At 48.3% G+C, this 21,490-nt stretch overlaps 3 protein-coding genes and 1 non-coding gene across 6 annotated transcripts; 2 read left to right on the forward strand and 2 right to left on the reverse strand.

Moving 5' to 3' along the window:
- Nucleotides 1-477: 477 nt before the first annotated feature.
- Nucleotides 478-7,033, reverse strand: fam189b (family with sequence similarity 189 member B). Of its 2 annotated transcripts, XM_041067875.2 has the most exons (15): nt 6,865-7,020; nt 5,670-6,241; nt 5,528-5,584; nt 5,120-5,227; nt 4,905-5,021; nt 4,710-4,817; nt 4,389-4,549; nt 4,211-4,310; nt 4,047-4,119; nt 3,331-3,604; nt 2,876-3,231; nt 2,761-2,802; nt 2,270-2,445; nt 2,042-2,188; nt 478-1,965 (listed from the first exon to the last, which is right to left on the reverse strand). In XM_041067875.2, exons 2-15 carry the CDS (start codon nt 5,901-5,903, stop codon nt 1,723-1,725), a joined length of 2,196 nt encoding a protein of 731 aa, XP_040923809.1. In that variant the 5' UTR covers nt 5,904-6,241; nt 6,865-7,020; the 3' UTR covers nt 478-1,722. The 2 variants fall into 2 exon arrangements, with proteins under 2 accessions (XP_040923809.1, XP_040923810.1); XM_041067876.2 differs by having other exon boundaries at nt 4,389-4,498; nt 5,670-7,033.
- A 726-nt stretch (nt 7,034-7,759) lies between these two features.
- Nucleotides 7,760-11,414, reverse strand: rab13 (RAB13, member RAS oncogene family). Its single transcript, XM_029130104.2, has 8 exons — nt 11,215-11,414; nt 10,467-10,527; nt 10,105-10,165; nt 9,950-10,027; nt 9,408-9,497; nt 9,082-9,147; nt 8,906-8,956; nt 7,760-8,792 (listed from the first exon to the last, which is right to left on the reverse strand). The coding sequence occupies exons 1-8, from the start codon at nt 11,336-11,338 to the stop codon at nt 8,721-8,723; spliced, it is 603 nt and encodes a 200-aa protein (XP_028985937.1). The 5' UTR covers nt 11,339-11,414; the 3' UTR covers nt 7,760-8,720.
- An 870-nt stretch (nt 11,415-12,284) lies between these two features.
- Nucleotides 12,285-15,300, forward strand: rps27.2 (ribosomal protein S27, isoform 2). Of its 2 annotated transcripts, none has more exons than XM_029130105.3 (4): nt 12,285-12,435; nt 13,089-13,197; nt 13,560-13,670; nt 14,257-15,300. In XM_029130105.3, the coding sequence occupies exons 1-4, from the start codon at nt 12,430-12,432 to the stop codon at nt 14,283-14,285; spliced, it is 255 nt and encodes an 84-aa protein (XP_028985938.1). In that variant the 5' UTR covers nt 12,285-12,429; the 3' UTR covers nt 14,286-15,300. The 2 variants fall into 2 exon arrangements, with proteins under 2 accessions (XP_028985938.1, XP_028985939.1); XM_029130106.2 differs by lacking the exon at nt 12,285-12,435 and adding an exon at nt 12,436-12,532.
- On the forward strand, nt 13,352-13,483 carry LOC114843789 (small nucleolar RNA SNORA13). The gene has a single exon (XR_003783645.1). It is a non-coding gene; the product is annotated as a small nucleolar RNA SNORA13 (small nucleolar RNA).
- Nucleotides 15,301-21,490: the final 6,190 nt, after the last annotated feature.

Consider the following 21,490-nt stretch of genomic DNA (forward strand, 5'->3'; position numbering starts at 1 on the left):
CTTCACTGTTGTCATATATATATATATATATATATATATATATATATATATATATATATATATATATATATATATATATATATATATATATATATATATAGTCTATTATTTATTTCATATCTTGAAATACATAACTTGCATTGAAGGTTTTGCCATTGACACTGCATTAAAAATCTGGAATAGGTGTGATACACTTATTAATTCATCTTCAAGGCTCTATCCTGTTAAGGCTGCCGTACACATATACATTTTTTTCAAATAATTTATGTTTTATGCAAGTTAGGAGGTAGAAACACAGCTCAGTGCCTTAATAAGGGAGTTTGAGTGTGCCTGCATTCATGTGCGAGGGTTGTGTGTACATTATTAAAATTTGTTACATGAATGTGTCCAAAATGTGCCTTCACTGATCTCAAGTCAAAATCATCATCACTTTGTGAGCACAAGAAAAATGACCTAAAAAAACCCAACAACAACAGATTCCAGTCCGACAAACATATTGATACCACTTCAAGAGTCAGTATCCAGAGCTGCCAGACGCATTATATACATCCACTGTCACCGATGTGTCAGCGTTCAACTGTTTAAATGTAACACTTCAGGTTCTGTAGAACCTTCTGGAAGTCCAAACGGACGGGCCCACACAAAATGGGAAGCCTGACCTGGTTACAACCGTGTCTGTACATTTATTGCCAGAGACTCTTTACATCAGAGTTCTAGTGCAACTCACACCTCTGCACTTCCACCTTCAACTTATAGGATTGAACTGTTTTGGCCAATGTCGTATAATATTATCAAACCTAACCAAAATCAAATTAGGATGCAGAGTCATGTTGGGAGCCATCTGGCACTGAACTTTTGGGAACGCTGCGTATCTTTGACTCTGACCTTTTCTTTCAACTATCTATGAACACAAGCACAATTTAAATGGCTATTATCATAGGACCTGGGTGCAAGAGAGGAAAAAAAAGGAATAAGCATCGTCAAAACATGCAAATAGACATTCGGAGGACGCTACTTAGTTACACAGATGGTCGGGATCGAGTGCACAAGGCTCCGGCTCTATGCGGGAGGCTGCAGCAAAACATGCACATACGCAAATCAAAGCACCGTGTCCAGGGGCCGCTCGTACGATACGCTTCAAAGGCTGAGCAGTGTGTCTGTGCGTGCAGTAATGTCAGTGTGGGAAATGCTGGCGTGGTTCTGAGGCCAGTGTCGGAGGTGGGACACGTGTGAACCCGAATTGCTTAAAGGAGAAGTCCGACTCAGCAACTCTTTCCGTGTGAGAGCGCCACCTGAATGTCTGACACTGCACTCGTCTATGTGGTTGTTTGAAATCAGTGGAAGACAAAATATAGGTTTCCATGATCACGTCACCTGAGCGAACCTGTGGATAAACAGCCATGTACAAAAGCATCTCGCGACCCATGTATGTGAGTGTGGATTCCAGTCCGATCTGTGTCTCCAGTGTGAGCAAAAGGTCTCTGGAGGAATTGACAGGAAGTCAGTGGAGGAAACAGCATAAATGGCGCTTTTGGTCGGGTGAGTCAAAAGAAAGAAGCTCCTGGTGTCCAATGAAACAGCTGTGAGCTCTGAGCAGATGTTGGGCGAGCACCACTGAATAAGGCCATTTGCACGGTTGGCTTCAGTAAATGGAGGCGGCAACGAGGAAGACGGAGGGAAGACTTTCAGCGCGTTTACTGCTTTTAAACAGTGCGTCTTCCTTCACAGAGCGGACTCCGAGCACAGCGCCCCCGACGAGCCGTGCGGCGGCGGCGGCGCCACCAGGCGGCGCGGCGGCGCCGAGGAGGAGGAGCTCAGATCGCCACAGCTCCGCAGGTGGATGCCCTCCGCCACCCTGCCGCCGCTGTGCCGGTTGTGGCGACTGTCACTGTGGGAGTGGTGGTGTCCGCGGTGATGGGGGTGGCTGTGGTGTCCTCGGCTCGAGCTCCACGGCGGCCGCAAAACCTGATGACGAGAAACACTGCGGCCTCACTGATGGGCTCGGACGCCGCGTGCTGCTGGATAAATCAGAGGCACGTACTTGCTCCAGCGGCAGGTGGTTGGCGGAGGCCCCCTCAGCTCCGCTCCGCCTCTTGGGCCCCGGCGCCGGGCTCCCGGCGTGCTCGCAGGAGGGCGCCAGGTTGCGCTTGGAGCGCTGCAGGAAGCGAGCCACCAGAACCCGAGTCACCTGGAGCAAAAAGACAACAGAGAAGGGGGGGGTGAGACGGCGTCGCCGGCTTCGGTCCGACCATCGGCTGTGAAGACTTGCCTTAAGGTCCCCGAGCGAGCGGTGGCAGTCCTTGGGCAGACGCAGCGGGGAGGTGGGGGGGGGCTTGGCCGGGACCTGCACCCCGGTGGCTGCTGATTTCATGCTGCCCTTCCTGGGCAAAGCTGCAGCTGGAGGCAGAGAGGTGCGGGGCAGCAGGCACGCCTCCGAGGACGGGGCTTCAGGGGACGCGGAGGAAAGAGGAATGGTCCTAACTGTTATAATAACAACTCCATGACCACATATAACATTAAATGCATCTAATTGAGCAGCGTGTGCTCAGACCACTGTTGATCTACTGTAGATGAGGAGCAGAGCCTCAGCTCACGTCCATACGATCAGATTTGTGTCTGCACTGATGCTGCTTTAAAATCCAATGGTCAATAAATGAAGGCCATTAGCTGCAGATGTTTTGACTCACAGCATTAAAATGACACGTTTCCTTAAAGGCTTTTCCCTTCAATTACATTATCAGTGGCGAACACGCCTGTTACCTGTGTCCGTGGACGCCTTGCTGCTTCCAGAGCCGAAGTCCACTACAGGAGAGGGAGTCGCAGTTAGGAGGCAGGAAGTAACCGTGCAGACGCTCGGAGCCGGCGTCGGACTCACCTGTGTCCGTTGAGGAGCCGAGGCCCGGTTCGCTGTGTGACCTCACCAGGCACAGGAAGCCCTCGCCGCCCTTCGGCCCGCTCTCGCCGTCTTTCTCGCTCCTTCCGGGCCTCCGCCGCAGGCACAGCGGTGGGTGCGGGAGGCTCGGCCCGGTACCGCCGGTCGGCTCGCTGGCGGCCGAGGAGGAGGAACGGGGGGGTGCGCAGGAGGCTGGGCCTGCTGCTTGGCGTAGAGGAGTGGAGGGTCGGACCCGGATCTCCGGGACAGAGGACTGCTGCTGGGCGCTGGCGCCTCCTATTGCTTCCAGCTGGGAACAGCTTCGCGCTAGCATGGCCTGGTGACGTAACACCGGAGACCTGGGGAATAAAGACAAGACCATGTCCAAATAGGGCAAATAGGCACCGTTTCCATCCCACATTTATCTACATAGCGGTTAATGAAGGTCTTGTCATCACTTGTATGTGGGGGTGGCTGTGCTGGGTGAGGAGCAGGAGTTGGACCTCTCTCCTCTGAGGAAGCGCCTGGCTCTCGGGCCCCCGGCCAGAGGGCTCTCTGGCGTCTGAGACGGGGATCCATGGAAGTTGATGTAGTCCCCCCCGTCTCCAGCAGCCCGGTTGCCCCCCTGGTTCCTCAGCCCGACCTCCATCAGACAGGAGTCCTCTGACGGTGAGGAATCGTCAGGAATGTCGACGATCTCTGACATCAAGAGAGATCCACTGTCCATGGAAACTGGTAAGAATAGACCAACGTGTGTAAAGTCAAATCAAAGCAGGTGTTTATACCTTTATTTCCTAAAATAATAGCCAGGTGCCCATATGGACACTGTCCCTAATGTTCATGGAGGCCTTTTGAAGAAAGGTAGTAAAAACAAGTGTGGCTAATCCAACATTCATCATTCCAAAGACCTCCCTGATGGCTTTCGTGTTTGTGGAGCTACAGTGGAAGGATGGCGACAAAACAGACACCTTGTGTCTAAAAATGATGCTGCTTTTGAAGGTCTGCACTAAAGAGAGAGTGATGTCTGTTTGAATTATGTGACATGTTTTACAATCCCAATAAACAAACAGATCTAATTTAGTGAAACCACTGTATTTGACCTTATCAAACTGCATCTGTGAACGTTAGGTGACAGTGAAACGTGTTGGGGAGCTCCCTCGCGATGTTCCCTCACCTTCTCCGCTGAAGGCGGTAGAGGTTCCTCTCTCCCCCGACAGCTCGGTGCCATGGGGGTCAAACATCGTCGCCTTGAGAGTCACAAAAGACCAAACCTGCATTCACACAACGTCCTGTACGACACGTGTAACGAGCGGACACTGATCCCGGGCTGGTGCTCACCTGGCTGGCTGCTCTCTGCCCCATGACGGCTTCATAAGGAGGGGGGCAGTCCGTGGGGTACAGGGGCACAGGGCTCTCCATGGAGCCGTTATAGGTGATGCTGGACAGCAATACAAAGCATCAGACAGTCACGGGTGTGTTTGTACCGTACAATCAGCGCTTCGTGTGGCAAACCCACCTCTGGGCGTCGGTCTCTGAGCTGCAGGTGTACTCGGGAGGATAGTAGGGGGGCGGGGGGATGGGGGGGACAAACTCCTCAAAGTCCATGATGTTGGTTAGGAAGGCGTCCTGGGGAGTGGTGCATTCTGGGTTAACTGAGCGAGAACGGTGTGGGGCCAGCTAGGCGTGAAGAGTGGGAAACATGTGACGGTTACATGACGGATAAACGGCTGCGGGCCAGAACCTTCAAATGTCACCTTTGACCCTTTGAAGACGCTGATGTGCGCAGCGTACAAACAGTGAGAAGAGAGTAGTCAGTGTAAAATGTGCTGGGTCTCACCAGGTGCACGAGGTCCAGGGAGAATATGTGGATGCTGCAGGTGACGGTGGACAGAGTGCAGATGATGGTGGAGAGAATGCTGAGACCACAAGCGCTGAACAGGAGATCCTACGAGGAGACGCGGGTTTAGAGACGCCGCGGACGTTTGAGCTACTGGGTTTGAGCCCAGTGCGACTGCACAGAAAGCGCACGCACCTTCAGCTGGTGTCTGAGCGAGTGACAGTCGGCGTTCAGGTACAGGACCAGGGTCTCCTCCTCCGTGATGGAGCAGGACTGCGTGGGCGCGCAGCACACACACAGGCCGCTCTCCACCTACACACGGACCCGGCGTCAAGCACGGAGCGGCACTACAAACACAAACTATTCCTGGCACGTTCCGGCCAGATGCGGCGCTAGCAGAGGAAGCGTACCTGGCAGGTGATCATAGACTTGACCATCTGCGCGTTCTGACAGGAGAGCATGGAGCCGGCCAGGCTGAGGATCACACAAACCGCAGACAGCAGCATGAACAGCGACACCTGTGGAGGAGCAGAGCGCAGCTTTGGTTCGGCACAGGGTCTCGACAGAGGCTCTCGTGGAGTCACGACAAGGAGAAACTCTGGAAAACTGATTTCAGGCCAAGGTGGAGGAGAAATCACTGACGTCCCCTTTATGACACACTGGCTTTTAAATCGACCTTGTAGTGACATTGTTTTTTTTATTTGAATTGATCCTAAAGAAATACGCATTGTGTCAAATTACTTTTGAGGATTTTGGAAATTTTTGTCCACTTGACCCTTAGATGTTTTAATGCGGTTATGAGGTGGAGGTTCACATACCACCAGTGTCAGAGGTCTCCTCCATGAGATGATTCCAACGATTCCCGAAGCCACCACCTACAAACAGACATGACACACACATGAGCGCACACACTTTAAGTTCACACTGACGACTTCATGTTGTTGTCAAATTTACACTTACAAAGAACCCGGCCCAAAATGGGCAGGATTGCCTCACACGGGCCGAGGACGTGAAGGCCATGCTGGTGAAGGAGAAGGCCAGAACCATGGCCCCCAGGCCCAGGTGGCAGAGCCCCAGGTAGAGGAGCAGCCGGGCCCCGGCCGGACCCCGGCCCGACATGCCCCTGCGGCTATCGGACCACCCTCGCGAGCCCGAGGCCGAAGCCACGCTGCTGGAGTCCGACGGCGAAGGCATGGCCGGCGCCGCCGCTCGGGTCCGACTTCCTCCCAGCTCAGAGAACCCAAGTCCGGTTGCGCGCACAGTAAAGAGATGGAGGGTCCACTTTGTCACAGCTATGCTACAAGGTCTGCGCTGGCAGGTGCCGCGGGTGCTGCGCAGGACCCATGGCGCACACTACAGCCCGTCCAAGAACTTTGTCAGCAGAAAGTTGAGAAATGAGCAGCCACTACCCGCTCACAGCCGCCGTACTCACCTCATCTGACACGTCAGCCATGACACCAGCCTGCTTTCCTCACCCGCTCACATCCCATGCACTTCTACAGTCTAATGATCCAGAGTGTTTTATGCTGACTCTGCAAAAGCACAAAGACGGGACTAGTTTTTTGTTACACTCTCATTTCGCTCACTTCCCTGCTCCCTCGTCTCCAGCCTCTTCCCACCGTCTCTCCCTCCTCGAGCCCGCGGCATTGCGGTAACCGGAGAGCCGAGCAGGCCGCAGTTTCTAAAGCATCCCGAGAAAGCAGCTGATCTCTCGTCGTTCCAGCCTCAGCGGCGATGACATGTCCACACATGCGCGCACCGCTCCGACCTTAAGCTGGATCCCGATCCCGTCACGGCAAAGAAAAGACGGCGTGGAGACCCAGGCGCCGGGATCACGTCGGTTCGGTCGCGAAACGACACTAATTATCTGGACAAGGAATAAATATCTTCCGTTTTTTTAAGCTGCGCCAGAAATAGCGCTCGAGATGAAATGAACCGTTCTTCGAAGGTTTCGGTCCCTTTGGCGTTTTGCGTCCACACGCACCTAGGCCCGCTCTTCCTCCTCCTCCTCCTCCGCCGCCTCTTTCCTCCCCGCAGTCACGCGGGCATCCCGTTCAGACCGTGTGTTTGAGTGTGTGTGTGCACGTATCCAGGACGTTTACCTCACTGTCTCCCACCAGACGTCACATGAACAGAACATACGTCTGTAGCTCACCTACGGTCGGGATGTCCGCGCTTTAACATCGGCTACTTAAACCAAAGCAAGTTCACTAGTCCGTCTTCTTTTTCCTGCCCCTCCCTCCCTCCCTCCGCCGGCCTCACGTCGTTCCTCCAGCAGAGCCCCGGCACTGGCACAGCGATGGATCGTTGTTTGCAAACCACAAGCTGCCCTGCGCGATGACAAGGCACGCAGAGCGTGTAGGCAATTCGAAGATGCGGCAGAGCGCGCGCACACCGCCGTGGTGCTGAGGCTGGAAGGAGGGGCGGTTGCCTAGCGACAGGCTCCAGCTCCTGCTGCTGCAGCAGGAGCTGTTAAGACTATGTAAAAGGAGGTGGGTGTGCCACAGGTATTTATGTCGATCCTAAATAACACTATAATTCTCAGATCAGTTATAAAACCATTAATAATCTTCCCCAGACATTTGCCAATCTTAATTTAAGATAACCAAAGTGCAGTTTATTATATTGTGACCCATCCCATGGATTTGACTGTTCTCCTTCAGGATGTCTGGGTTGGTTCTTATTTAAACCTGACTGAATGGATTTTGGTGATAAACTAAGACCCGCATCATGCACTGTTATGTACAAGTGAATCACGTTTCTTAACTAGTTTTACATACAAAAACTGGCATAATCGTCTTCATGGAGGGAGCAATTTTTGCAGGAATGTTCCAATAGACTGCACTGTCTTTGCTGGTGAGCATAATAAATGGTCAGCTGTGTGTAATTCACTAATGAAGCAAAAGCAAACACTTACTTAGCCCTTCATGAAGTCATTAAACACGTCTTAAGTGACATCAGGGTGCACTTTGTAATTTGCAATGCTGGGCTACATACATTAAACATCTTACAGTAAATATATTATGAAGACAAAGTAAACACAAATCATATGACCTGTTTTGCATTTTTATTTGGCAAGCAGCAGGTGCATGAACTACATATAAAATGTGATGATTCTAGAAAGAGCGAATGTGAGAGAAACTCAAGGAAACACAGTGTATCTGCACAGGGGAAGTACCTGCTTTATCAGATGAGCACCTGTAAGCAGTGACGCTGAATGTCTGGCGTCGCCACGGTGACGTGCACTATCGAGATTCACCAGGCACTTTAGAAAAAAGGCGAGACCCACTGAATCAACTGAAGGTGGGGGACAAGGGGGCACTGCTGCTCCCAGGCGCTCACATCTCACACCCATTCACATGCTTCATCCATCACTTGATCGTCCCTCCACTCACCTTCTCATATTGCATCCATCTCTCTTCCTGTCTCACACGTTCTCAGACCCTGAACCATCTATTAAACAGCGCTCCCATCATGCAGGCCCAGCATGTTCAACATCAATGCATGTGTTACTGCATGTGTTCATTGCTAATGTAACACGTCTCATCTGTTGCCAAGGGAGTCGCTTCGTCTACATAACAGAATCCATGAGAGACCCTTGGACCCATCTGTGCCAGAGTCACAAATATGAAACTGTGAATCCGAGACTTCCTCTGCCACTGATCTCCTACGTGCTACCGCTGCATGTGCTCACACATACGACACGACTGAACACAAACACAGAGGTGACTTTTTTACACAACTAACCAGTCCAGAACTTGTTAAAAAATGAAACAGCGTGTTAAATAATACACAGAGGAAACAGCTGTATTTAAAATGCTGGGGGATGATTAAAAAAAAAGGATGCAAACATAATGGATATATATTAGAAATAAGAATACGCTGCATCACACAGACACTGTAGGTGATGTAATTGGCACTGAAGCCCACCAGATGGAGACAGAAAACCGGCAGCCTCGAGCTTCTCCCCAATAGTAGTAATACTGATGCGCGTGCTGCTGGACATCAGATCTAGAGAAGGACGCACTTGGAGGATTTTTTCTCTGTGCTGCTGGTGATTTTCACCTCTCGACCCGTTGTGCCCTGTCAAACAGGAAGAGGACGGTTAAAAAGGCCGTACAGACGTGTGCAGCGGGACATGGAGTGACAGTTTGGACCAGTCTGGTGTGTTTGGGTAGAGGTCGGTTCTGACTCACGGGTTTCTTGCTGGCTTTCTGTAGTATGTCGCGTGCCAACGCCAGAAAAGACTAGAAGCGAGGAATGAAAGGTGAATTTACTGCCCGGGCTTTTGTAGCACACAACCACAGTCATGATAACAGCGAGCCAATGAGCTGTCAGTGTTTTGTTAGTTCATAGTTTTCTTCCAACTCACCTCCTCGACGTTGATGCAGGACTTTGCACTGGTTTCAAAGAATCTGATGCCGTGATCTTTGGCCAGCTGTGAACAGCAGACAGCCAGTGGGTTGCAGTATGCCAGGATGCGGCTAATATTCACTTCCTGCTTCTTATCTTAAGTAAACTAGTCCTTATGAAAACATGTCTCATACTAAACAAATAAAATAAGTGACCCCTCCCTTATTATGACAGGATAATCTATGTTTCTGACACACAGCGATGCTTCAGGCTTCTGACTGTTGAGTAGTTGCGCTGTTGTGACTGTTTGTACAATCAGACATGGTTTTTCTAGGCTCATCTCACCTTTTCTCCTGTCTCTGTAGTAACTTTCCGCTTGGCCTCAATGTCGCACTTATTCCCTAGTAGCATCCGACTGACTCCAGCTGATGCATTCTGGGAAAAAGGGATTGACATTAATTAACTACTGACAAGGACCTGAATCATACAATAAGAAGCTCCCACCAGACCCACGTACATGTGCATTCCTTCTCGTATAAAAGTCTTGGTGACTAAAGTGCCTGTCATCCACAATGAACCCTCATTCATAGTCACTTGCATCTTTTTCTCTTGGCATTTTAATCTACAAACTACTGTAAAGCAAGTGGGCCTGCACCCTGCATCTGCATTCATTTTATTTTTTCGCTCATTTATTCTGTTTTATACTTTGATTTGTCATTTCACTCTTGCATGTTTGCTTTGCATTGCATGAGATTATGTGAAGATATCTGATGGTGAAGGCACAAGCCAAAATGAAGTCATTCATATCTCGCTTGCATCTGTGTAGGTTTATAGATATTTACAGTCCTACTGTTGGATCAAACACTCGAGAAGACAAACTGTCTCACTTCCTTGATGCTCTTCATCCAGTTCTGAATGTTTTCGAAGGACTTCTCGTCTGTGATGTCATACACCAGGATGATGCCCTGACACGCAGAGAAGAGCGAGTGAGACACGACAAGTGAACACAAGGAGATGCTGTCTCCGTGTGCCCTGCGCTCACCATGGCTCCTCTGTAGTAGGCTGTCGTGATGGTCTTGAACCTCTCCTGCCCTGCTGTGTCCCTGCAATTAAAGGCCAACGTGAGGCTTCTCATGAGGGGGTTTGAAAAAGAAAGCGGCAGCACGATGCATTTACGTCCCTGCTGCTGCAGCAACAAGAGGCTGCACTGGAAGCATGCGATGGAGACTTGGACAATGAGCCCTGTCATAATGTCCTGATGTGGACAACAACAGAGAGGTTCCTCTTTGCTTACAGGGAAATAAAACAGCATCGGGCAGAGAAAAGAGAAACATAACTAAACCTATTGGCATTGTCTGCTGCACCCAATCAAAACAAAAACCCAAGAAGGTGGTTATGTCTTACCACACTTGTAGTTTCACTTTCTTGCCGTCAACTTCAATGGTTTTTACTTTAAAGTCAATGCCTGGGAGACAACAAGAAGGCAGGACAGAGTGGAGAGGAGGGGGAGGGGGAGCAGAGAATGAGTGAAATACCTCTCATATGAACTAAAAACACACCCAGCAGAGCAAGCACACGCGCATTGCAGACTATATAGGTCACCCTCACACGGGTGGAGACGGATTCACGGTCAGTGCAGTTCTGACCCCACGGTGCAGCAGGAGAGCCTGCCCACAACAGTGAGTTATGGATGGACACGCTGACAGGCTGACAGACAGACAGACAGACAGACAGACAGACAGACAGACAGGAGAAGAGGAGGGGGCCGCACTGTGCACGCCTGAAAGCCAGCCATTCTTCTGGGAGCGTAGAGATGGTAAAAGAGATAGGAATGAGGGTGGGTGGACCTTCTCAGATCCGAGTGAGAGGAATGAGATCTGAGGGAGAGATGGGGGAGAGGGTGAGGAAAAAGCCTGTACACACACTCAACAGGGAGGCAGGAGGAAAAAAAAACGATAAGAGACAATAAAAAGAGAAGACGGAACGGGAGAAGCGGGACTAGTTGAGACATGAACGCAGTCTGAGAACCAGTTCGTACAGTGTGTGTGTGTGTGTGGGGGGGGGGGGTGACGAAATGTCAGCATTTAGAAGCATTCATCAAGCTGGCGCAGAAATATGTCGCAAGTTTTCAGCGAACAGTGTGACAACATACCGATGGTGGAAATGTACGTGGAGTTGAAATTGTCCTCAGCAAAGCGGATGATCAGACATGTTTTTCCCACCCCGCTGTCTCCGATGAGTAACAGTTTGAAAAGGAAATCATACTTTTTCGCCATGGTCCGTTCTTCAAACAGCGGTCGAAGAGGAAAAAGTTGGAGGACACCTTATAAAAGAGCTTTCATTAGCTCCAGATTTCTCTCTTTGTTTTTTCCTCCCAGACTTGTCACCGGTAAATTCCGATCCCCCTCAGCGCCTCTGAGCTCTGTTTGGACTGCGCTGGACAGAGAAACGAGCCCCACTCCATCCAAAGCTGGCCAATCTACAGCTGCTCGACCAGGTTTCACTTTACCATCCTCCAACGTTCAGCAGGAGTCCGCTGGCAAACACACCGGAGCGGCAACGGCAACTTTTCTTTCTGTCTCCAACAAAACTTGCATCAGAGCAGATCCTGGATCCGCCGACTGGCTACGTATCATGGGAAAACGAACCCGACCCGCAGATACCCACAATGAACGCCTGGTGGTGCTGTCTGAAAACAAGGAACGGCTGTTTTTGGAACGAAATAAATAAATAAATTATTAGTTATGTATTCAGGTTGCCTCACAAGAACGTTGAGAGTTATGAAATCAGCTGCGGGGGAACAGGTAAATGTATTTATCCACATGCTGCAACCAGATGTTTCTGATTTCAGTACATAACATTTACATAAAGATATAGGTTTGCATAATAAACCACAACACCGACCCTGATAATGACACATTCTGGGAATATGTAAGAAACAAACAATAAATATTATTTTTCCATGCATTATTTATGTCTATTCTTGCAGAAGTATCACAGTTTTCCTAATAATCTGAACATATGAACGCTCACTTAAAGTTTTATTAAAGAAGGCTTTGTTGTATACAACAAAAGTTTGGATTTTTATTTAATAACTTTATAATACTCACCAAATTACACAAACGCAAATTAAAAAAAAAAAAAAAGTTTTTGTTACTTTCATGCAGGCCCGTTATTGCAGTGATTATTACACATCAATCACTTATTTGGCTACATTATGTTTTTTTTTCTTGCTGTTTGGTTTTTTTTTAAGTTTTTGAATAATTAAAGAACTAAGTAATAAGTGAAAAAAATATTTACTTCCGCTGGCCAACTGTTTCCGGTTTGCTGTTCGACGCTTTCTTATTCTGGTGACTAACACGCAGTCATGCCTGTAAGTATCTTAACGGTATTACTTGCCGTTAGCCGTTAAATATGTTTTAGATTTGACCGAATAACGTAAAGAAAGCCTGGCGTTTGCGTCTGACATGGTATTTAACTATGTTGTTCTAGCTTTTGCAAAGATGTGAAACCGACGCAATATGTCGGCCACGTGTTGGGAGCAGCAGCCCACGCGCGTCGCTGCACGCGGCTCAAACTGGGAGCTGCGTGTTAACAGCAGATTTAGTGTCGTAATTCAAAATGTTGGTTTGTCGAGAATTAACTAATCCGATTGATTTTTTGTGTAATTGGCCGCGGTGGATGTGACGACGCATCTATCGCCCATTATAAGTCACGTTTTCTCATGGAAGTAAAAACTGCTTTATTCAGTTCAATCGCTTTACACCTCACCGTTTAAACAAGATAATTACATTTATTTAGGGTATATTTGTGTTTTATTGTTATATTTTATAGTTTCATATAGTTGCATAGAGACATGTCCTAACATGTCCCGTAAGACCCCGCCTCCCCGTGGTCACGTGGCCGCGTTCGTTATCTTCCCGAATTAAATGTAGTTTTATTATCGTCATTCAAGAGGCTCTGGTGCATCTGGATGAGTTTATAGCGTGTTGTGGCGTTTATCTGAACTGTCTGGTTTCATTTCAGCTCGCAAAGGACCTGCTGCACCCGAGCGCCGAGGAGGAGAAGAGGAGGCACAAGAAAAAACGTCTCGTACAGAGTCCAAATTCTTATTTTATGGATGTCAAATGTCCAGGTCAGTGTCAGAGAAGCCTCTTGTGATTCTAAGATGTGTATAAAGGATAAGTGATGATTTGTGTACAGGTTTAATGATCATGTCCAAAGAAGATCATGAAGGTTTGGCTTAACCAGCTCTACATACGTCACCTCTCTCATAGTTGTGACTCGTTTGCCTTTATGTGTTGCCCTCTCATTGTTTCCCTAGTGATTGGGGTGTCAAATAAGGCATACAGCGACTCCTGTGGTTGTCTGTGAATTGAGCTCCGAGTGGCTCCTTAACTGAAACAGCTGCAAGCACATGTGGTCGTGTGACGGGTGTTTGGTTGCTGTTGGGTTTCCCTGTGTCGCACTGAATGATGATTTTGTGCTGTTCTTCAGGATGCTACAAGATCACAACGGTGTTCAGTCACGCTCAGACCGTGGTGCTGTGTGTGGGCTGTTCCACGGTGCTCTGCCAGCCCACGGGAGGGAAGGCCCGCTTGACAGAAGGTACACAGCGCGTCCGAAGCGCCGCCGAGCGCAGATGCTTGCCTTTGTGTTGCCCTTTCATTGCGATCTTCATGAACAGGGTGTCTACTGAGGCATACAGTGACTCTCGCGGCTGCGGCAGGAACTGATCGCCCCTGATCTTTTTCCACACGTCCAGCTGCGAGCACACGCGTCACATGGTTTCTCATTGTTCACGTTTTCACTGAATAGTTTGTTGGGTCCGACAAAACATGAGTCAGTTGCGTCAGCAGCCAGCGTTCAGAGGGAAGGATGAGGCTGGTTACAGTAGCTTGATGAATTGGTAGAGCTTTAAGGCCAAGGTTAGAATTTCACTGACGCCCTCGCCGTCCCACCCACTGGGTCCTGTGTTCTGCCGCTGTGGTAACCAAGGCTAAGAGTTACTGTGTGCAGCTTCTAACACTGAAATAAATCCATTGGACCTATACTTAAATATTAGGAGATGCAGACATGTACAACAACCCTGCAACAAACATTACCTTTATGATGTGATATAGAAAGTTTCCTGTTGTTGCTGCTTTACTTCAGATCGATTTAATTAATAACTGCAGTGTTTGTTTTCCCATAGGATGCTCATTCAGGAGGAAACAGCACTAGTGTGATCAGATGGGGTTGGACAGCGCTGAGAAGAATAATGGAACTTGACGGACGTCGAGTAACACTGTCGTGGAGCTGATGCAGGAAAACAAATCATCCAATGAGTCTTTCTGCAGAATGTGCACGGAAATGCCTTGAGACGCCACCAACGCAACGCATTCATTGCTTTGTCTTAACCAATCAAATTCAAAATGTTTTGGCCAAATTTATGTAATTCAGTTTTATCCCAAAGGTTTTTAGATGTAAAGTGGGGTGAACTCAGGATCCTTGAAAAACCTGCTGGTGAACTTCAGGGCTTTTGACACCACGTGAACTAAACGGCTTCATGTGGTTTGTTTGGATTTCACCCTTCAGTGATTAGGGACAAACATTTACAGGAAGGTGAGGGGAGATCCAGTTCTAGGAAAAGAGGCACCGTTGAGGTTAACTGTAACAATTTTACTACATAAAAGCAACACTTTGTAATTTGACCTGATTTGTTAACCATGCAACCATTTCAGACATTAATATGCATTTGCTAATTTAACGCCACAGTGAGGCCGGTTTTGTAGGTAAGGCGTACAGTGATGTCGATTCTCTCTCCCTCTGATCGAGGGGAAAGCCATCGCTGGGTCTGCTCGTGTTTCCTGCTGCTTGTAAAACACAGACCACAGTGTTGACACTAGAATGACACATGTAACATCGTGGTTGTGAATTTGCGCGTGATTACATGCTTCCTGTGAAATTAACGGGGGGCGCATCCATGTGCAGTTGTTGGGGGGGGTGTAAAAATCACTTGAGCTCAATAGGAAGCAAGTAGAGGAATGATGGAAGATTTGTGACCTACAGTTTACTCACAGCTTGTGTTTAGAATCTGTGGGCTGTTTGCACAGTCTATGTGACAGCATGGAGTTGTACACAAAGACATTAAATCAGGAGTGGGATTAAAAGATGATTTTCTTGTTGCTATGGTGACACTTGTCGTGTCTTGTTTGTGTATTGGCACAGCTTTCAAATAAAATCGTGGGAAAAGCGACTGTGTCTTTGCGTTACTGAGTGAGTATTGCAGGATAGAAATGCCATTTGACATTCATTTTTGTTCTGTCACTTTAACACCAGTAACTACAAAATACTTTGCGGCACAGCTTCCAGCTAGTACAGTGATTAATGAATAATTATAAAAGGATTTTGCACAACCACTGCTCTGGCAAGTATTCATTAGCCAGTTCCTTCAACTGGTATTACTGGTATTTGGTACTACAGGTAATACTGATGCTGGTAAAACTAAACTGATCACTAAGTTTTATAGTGTAAGAGCCCTGGACTACTATCAATATTAGATATCGAAGTGAATGCAGAATCTCATAAAGACAGTTCAAGGTCATTTAAGAATTTTCAAAAGCTAGTGTTACGTACCCTCAGAGATACTGGGTGACCAACACAGGCGCATGTAGCGCAGCAACTCCTGGAACCTGACAACCACCGCGACTGGGGCCTCACCTGTGAAGGCAAACACTGAAACCATACTGAGCCGTAGGAGGATTTCAGAGTTAGGTCATATTTCCAGCTCTAACTGTAAAATATTCAGTTGCAGGTAGGTGGTGCTATAGTTCAACTCCAGGGAGCAGCCTGTGCTCATTTTAACTGAAAGACACAGCAAAAGTAAGACAAATGCATTGTATTTTTGACCATTCAAACGTCACAAACATACCATAATAGTAAGATGTGTTTTTAGGTAAGTTGGTGCTCATTAGTAAAGCGTTAAGGTCAATTTATTCTCCACAGTTTAAAGGCCAGTGAAGTCTCCAGTTCATCCTGGAAATGCAGTTCCTCTGACATTTAAACTGAGTTTGTTCTCGGATTCTTTCGAGGCCCAAAACACCTGGGACTGACCTTAAGGATTTGACTTGATGTGCATCATCTGGGCATAGGTACGACTGTAATCAGTAAACAAGGTATTGTAGGGGTCCACTGGCACCAGAGGATGACTGTGAATGTCTGGAGTCACCAGTGCCAGGTCAGTGTGGGCGGTGGAGGATGTGACAGCAGGATCGATTGCAAAGGGCAGAAAGATAATTCTGAAACATGGCCAGATGAGATTTAATAGTATCGATCGGAGCAGTTTGCATTCACAGCCCATCTTTAAACCTGGCAGGGCACACTACCTATGTAATGAAATGAAACAGCAGTAAGACAGGAGACCAGGCAGGGAGACAAAGAAAAGATAGAAACTGTGATCAGGACGAGGTGGACGAGGGCTGTGTTGGAGGAGAACAGCACCGTAGGTCAGGGATGAAACGCTGAACCACACAGAGGAGGCCTTAGACCTGTCAGCCCAGCTAAAAGAATGGCCCATTACACATCATTAGTACCCAGTGCACAGGCAGCAGACCAAAACACTGGCTGACCCTACATGTCTGCGGTGAAACGACCTCCAGCGACGAGGAGCTGGAGGCAGAGATGTGTGCTTTACTCGTCAGCAGCCCCCGGCCGTCCACAGTGACAAGTCGCGCGCCGTCACGCGCCGACACCGAGTGTGGTGCACAGGGCAGATGGCGTCTCTGCTACCACACAACAACACACAGGAAATATGACAAACAGGCTCTTGTGGCTGCAATTCATATTCAGACACCAGAGCCACCACCATCCTTGAGGAAAACGTGTCCTTATTTCATCCACAGGAGCAGACGGAGAGGGACGGTCCTTCCCACGGAGACACTGAAAGGTGAATGTGCTTACGAAACGATTAGTGAGGACTTTGTCGACCTTTGGTTATTTGTAGCACAATGGGTGGATCATGTGTGTTATCGCCCCACTGCTGATTATTATGAACTGTAAAGAGTAAAGTGGTCAGGATGGTCCCATGGAGGCACAAGGCCTGCACACGCACGCACGCACGTACGCATGCACGCACGCACAGACACACACAGACACACACACACATACAGACACTTGCAGGAATGAGGGTCACACCGTGATGGATGCTCCCCCTGAATGGCTGTGAGCACTAAAAGCCCAGCAACCTGGCGAAAACAATCAGTCATGTCAGTTTGTCATAGCTGGAAATTAATCATTCCCGTGTCTGTGATCATTTCCTCCATTAACTATTCTGACCATGCAGCTAAAATAGTCTGTGCACCGTGAGAGGGTCTGCCAGCACCGCGAGTGAAAAAGCATTAGGAGATAGAGGGCTGTTTGAGAAATGATGGAGAGGGAAGTGGGTCTGTCAAACTGCACCACCCTCTGGTCACACCCCACAGATCTGAACCCCCAAAATACGTATACAGCAATTTATAATTGACTAAAATAGCAAATATATGCCTATAGCTTAGCAAAGTCGAGAAGGACAGAAAAAATGGGTCGGAAGATTAAACAAGGTGGCAGAGAAGACGCAAACAGAGGCCGATCCAAACGTTGAGAAGTGTGTGGACACACTGCTCCGTGTTAATTGCATGCTTGCTCCTAATGGCAGAAACAAGCTCAGAGAATGTAAATATATAATCACTAGCCAGATGCCGCTCGGTTATTTCAGCCAGCCAAGTAGTTAACGAGCATGTTTACACATGGGCGACAACCCTGGAAGTGGGAACAAATGCGTCTGAGGCGGCGGTTAAACAAAAACAGACAGGTAAAATCTGTAATGGAGCAGAATTCTTTTATGAAGGATGCATTTTAGATGAAATGATCAAACTGAATGACTTACTGCGCTAATGCAGAAGCAAATCCATACAAGTAAAAGGTTCCACTTAGTTTCACCCATCATTACGTTTGCCCACTGTTGGTGCAAAACACATAAATGCTTGTTAGATAATGTTTCTGAGCAAACAGGATGGAAGACTGGGAACAAGCTGACAATAGACAATTTGCAATCTCTCGTCCACCTGACCTAGATTCCTGTGGAAAGTGAAAAGCCCCAGAGCAGCGCACAGAGAGACACAGTCAGAAACTATAAAATAAATGCACAAAACGCTAAAAACACACCATTTATTGTATTCAAGCATGGTTTGTTAGTCAAATTACAGATATTTAAAATGTACTGTATGTAGGAACACGCGGAGTCCTGAACACATGGTCCAACCTGCTACTGCTTAAAACTGCTTATTGTTCAAAAACGAATTAATCTGCCATTCAGGATCATCGTCATATTTCAGTGTGAATACGTAGCAAGCCTCAAAATCAATTAGAACTGAAAATCCAATTTGTGACATTCTTCCTGCTGGTATCACCCAATTAACGCTTTTCTCTGAACCCAGTGAAAATAAACAGTCGGTGTAAAGGAACGCCGATTGCTAATCAACAGTCTCACAAATGCCGGCGCGTGTTGTTTTGTGATTCCCCTTGCTCAGCATCCTTCCTGGTTTGCAGGAAAGTCCCTTCTTATACAGTTACACAGGGTTACTATGGCAACCAGCATCACTTGCCAGGCAAGTAACCAGGCAGAGATGGGGAGCCAGTAGCAAGAGGCAGACGGGTTTTAGTGTGGAGTTCAAATGAATAAGAAATTCTGATGCGACACCGTATGTGTGCTGGTGTGTCGGCGCCCAGACATGACACACATGAGCAGGGGAAGGACTGAAAGTACCAGCGGGGAGGCGGGCGAGACAAGAACAGAGGAACTGAACAGGAAAGAAGAAAGTTGCAGTGGGCTGAATGGAGGCAGAGGATGGACAGGGATGAAGAAGGAGTGGAGCTACAGACCACTTTCAGCTTTTAATTTCCAGCTTTAACAGTGACAGGTACCAGCCACTGGGTATGCGCACATGCATAATGTTAATGAATGCCAGAGTCCAGATGTCAAGTAACAGCTGTAAAAAAATTGGGATATGCTGCTAAAAATAGCTCATTTTTCTTGAACCACACGCCCGAGTCCCACCTGGATAGCCGAGTTACACACCGGCTCCCTGCTCTGGGCTCTAATTGGCTGCCTTGTCTCCACGTTGCGTTCCCGCATCCATGTCTGGAGACGTGCCTTATACAGCGCAGTGTGACACTGACAGAAGCCAACGCTTCAGACGCGGTTACCTAGAAAGAACAAGATAATGAAAAGAGACGGAGAGGAAAGACGCGTGAACTGGGAATTGGACTTGGGAGAGGCACCGGGCACTGGTTTGGAGAATGAAGATGACTTGGAGTCAGCCGAGTTGTGTCAGTGGACGAGGGAACGGGAGAGGTCCTGTCAGCGGAGGAAGCAAGGCGCAGCTCCCCTGTGGCGTTGTTAAAAAGCCCATCACATCTCCCTTCATCTGGATTCAACGGAACAGCCTGAAAAATAGGTCAATTAACAAGCCCTGCTCGCCCCCTCCCTCACGTACACACACCCATACACAGGCAGCCTGAGGGGAGTGTGGGCGGCGAGCGCTGTACCGGTCCACTTCAGGGGTGAAGGGTACGTTCTGGACCGACCGCTTCCACCTGCAAGCGGCGCCACAATCAACAAGACTCAGACGCAAACACACATAAACTCACTGCAGTTGAGCTCAAGATGCAAATGTGCTTCCCACATTATTGAACTACAAGGAATTTACAGAGACCACATTAGCATCAGATTAGCTCCTTCCAGGAATGATCACACTCTTTATTTGAACTGCCAGCATGGACATCTATGCTCAGACCACATTACTGTAGGTTCTGCTCTGACAACCTTTCTAGGACCTCTATGGTAAACGTTTAAAAGATAGTCACGATGTGTCACAGTGCAAAGCCCAGGAAGACGAATGCACACACGACTAAGGCTTGAATGGATCAGGCAGACGCTTCGCAGCCTGAAATCCGATCACTTCTAACAATGCACGTTCATATTTTGGTCTAGCCTCACTAATGGACTATCAGCATCACTTCTACGATTTAGCATGTGTTCGCGATGATGTTAACCCAATCGAGTCTCTAATGGACCAAGTTAATGGAATAGAAAAGGCTGAAAGTGTGTGCGTCCCGCGCTACGCAAGCGTATACATTAACAAGCGTCTGCGTAGGAGGCTGGAAAAGGAAGGGTTGGCAGGAAAGAGGCGAGTGATGACGATGCGCTTCCACAGCCCCTCCGACTGCCAAACCGCGCCGAGCTCACGACCAGACACAGCACTAATGTACCGGAAAACCCTAAGGCATCAACGCCCGGGCCCGTTGGCGAGGATGCGTTTCTTTAAGAACAAGTCCACAAGGAGCGATCGGCTTAAAACACCAACCAGACAAGAAATGCATTTGTATCATCAGGACTTGGCCCCAAAGTCCTGAAGCTGATCCAACAGAGCAAACCGCCGTGGTCACGACGCTTTTCATAGAGATTTGCCAACCAAAGTCTTACAAACTAGTCGCAAAAAGACAAAAAAATTATGTCACTACCCAAAATTTGTCAATGACTGTAAAGAATAAACTGTATTAAACAGTGACGCGTCGTGTCTGTTCTCGACTCTTCCTCTCGCTGTATGTTAATCGCAACCACTGCATGAATCGCAGCGCGGCCGAGTCTCTTCCCCCGTATTCTTCCTCCTTTCATCATCTCCACGGCAACATCACTGTCACTCACTGACAGCTCAGTGTTTCCACCGTTCCTACCTGCTCAGACTTACTCAAGGACACGCTGTACATTCAGAAAATGACACAACTGAGCACAAGCATCGCACATTCATTATTGCTTCTAATCTGTGCCACGCGTAAATGCATATGCAAACCACGCGCACGCCAGCACACGCGCACACACACACAACCTGCATGTGTCGGTATGCATGTAATTGTCCTTCTGGTTGCCAGGGAAACACCGGCATAGAAATTTCACACTGAACAGAGGTTCAGAGAGCTCCAGCTCCTGCTGAACTTTTTTCCATTGGGTCATCAAAGGGGTTTTACTGTAAAGGAAAGGAACTGACAGGAAGCAAGAGTGTTTGTTTGTGTATATCTGCGTGCGAGGGCCTTTGTTGTGTTGCCGCTGCACAAACGCTAAAGCCGCCGCGTGTCAAGAGCGTAATGCATTTTGTCGGCAGAAGCTTCTCGCCCAGGAAACGGGTCAAGTCATCGCGCCGCAAAGACGAGTTGGAGATAAGGAATGTGGTTGCGATGGGAACCGTCTCCCGCTGACAGGAGCCGCAGACGTTCGGTCCAATTGTTGTGATGATGCGATAGCAGCTGGCAGGCGTACGGCGCCATCCTGGAGCAGCGGAGGCAGGTGGAGACGGTGGATGACCTCCAGAACCTTTGGTTCCTACTCCACAACGGACAAGGCTGCAAGCACA

Source organism: Betta splendens, chromosome 16 (genome assembly GCF_900634795.4).
Source record: "Betta splendens chromosome 16, fBetSpl5.4, whole genome shotgun sequence".
NCBI lineage: Eukaryota > Metazoa > Chordata > Actinopteri > Anabantiformes > Osphronemidae > Betta > Betta splendens.

Coding starts and splice junctions, on each gene's coding strand:
- fam189b (XM_041067875.2), bottom strand. CDS start 5,903: ATGCCTTCGCCGTCGGACTCCAGCAGCGTGGCTTCGGCCTCGGGCTCG. Junction 4,550..4,709: donor CCCTGGACCTCGTGCACCTG/GTGAGACCCAGC, acceptor CTTCACGCCTAG/CTGGCCCCACACCGTTCTCG. Junction 3,232..3,330: donor ACAGCCACCCCCACATACAA/GTGATGACAAGA, acceptor TTTATTCCCCAG/GTCTCCGGTGTTACGTCACC.
- rab13 (XM_029130104.2), bottom strand. CDS start 11,338: ATGGCGAAAAAGTATGATTTCCTTTTCAAACTGTTACTCATCGGAGAC. Junction 10,166..10,466: donor AAAGTGAAACTACAAGTGTG/GTAAGACATAAC, acceptor CTTTAATTGCAG/GGACACAGCAGGGCAGGAGA. Junction 10,028..10,104: donor CCTACTACAGAGGAGCCATG/GTGAGCGCAGGG, acceptor TCTGCGTGTCAG/GGCATCATCCTGGTGTATGA.
- rps27.2 (XM_029130105.3), top strand. Junction 13,198..13,559: donor TATGGATGTCAAATGTCCAG/GTCAGTGTCAGA, acceptor GCTGTTCTTCAG/GATGCTACAAGATCACAACG. Junction 13,671..14,256: donor GAAGGCCCGCTTGACAGAAG/GTACACAGCGCG, acceptor GTTTTCCCATAG/GATGCTCATTCAGGAGGAAA.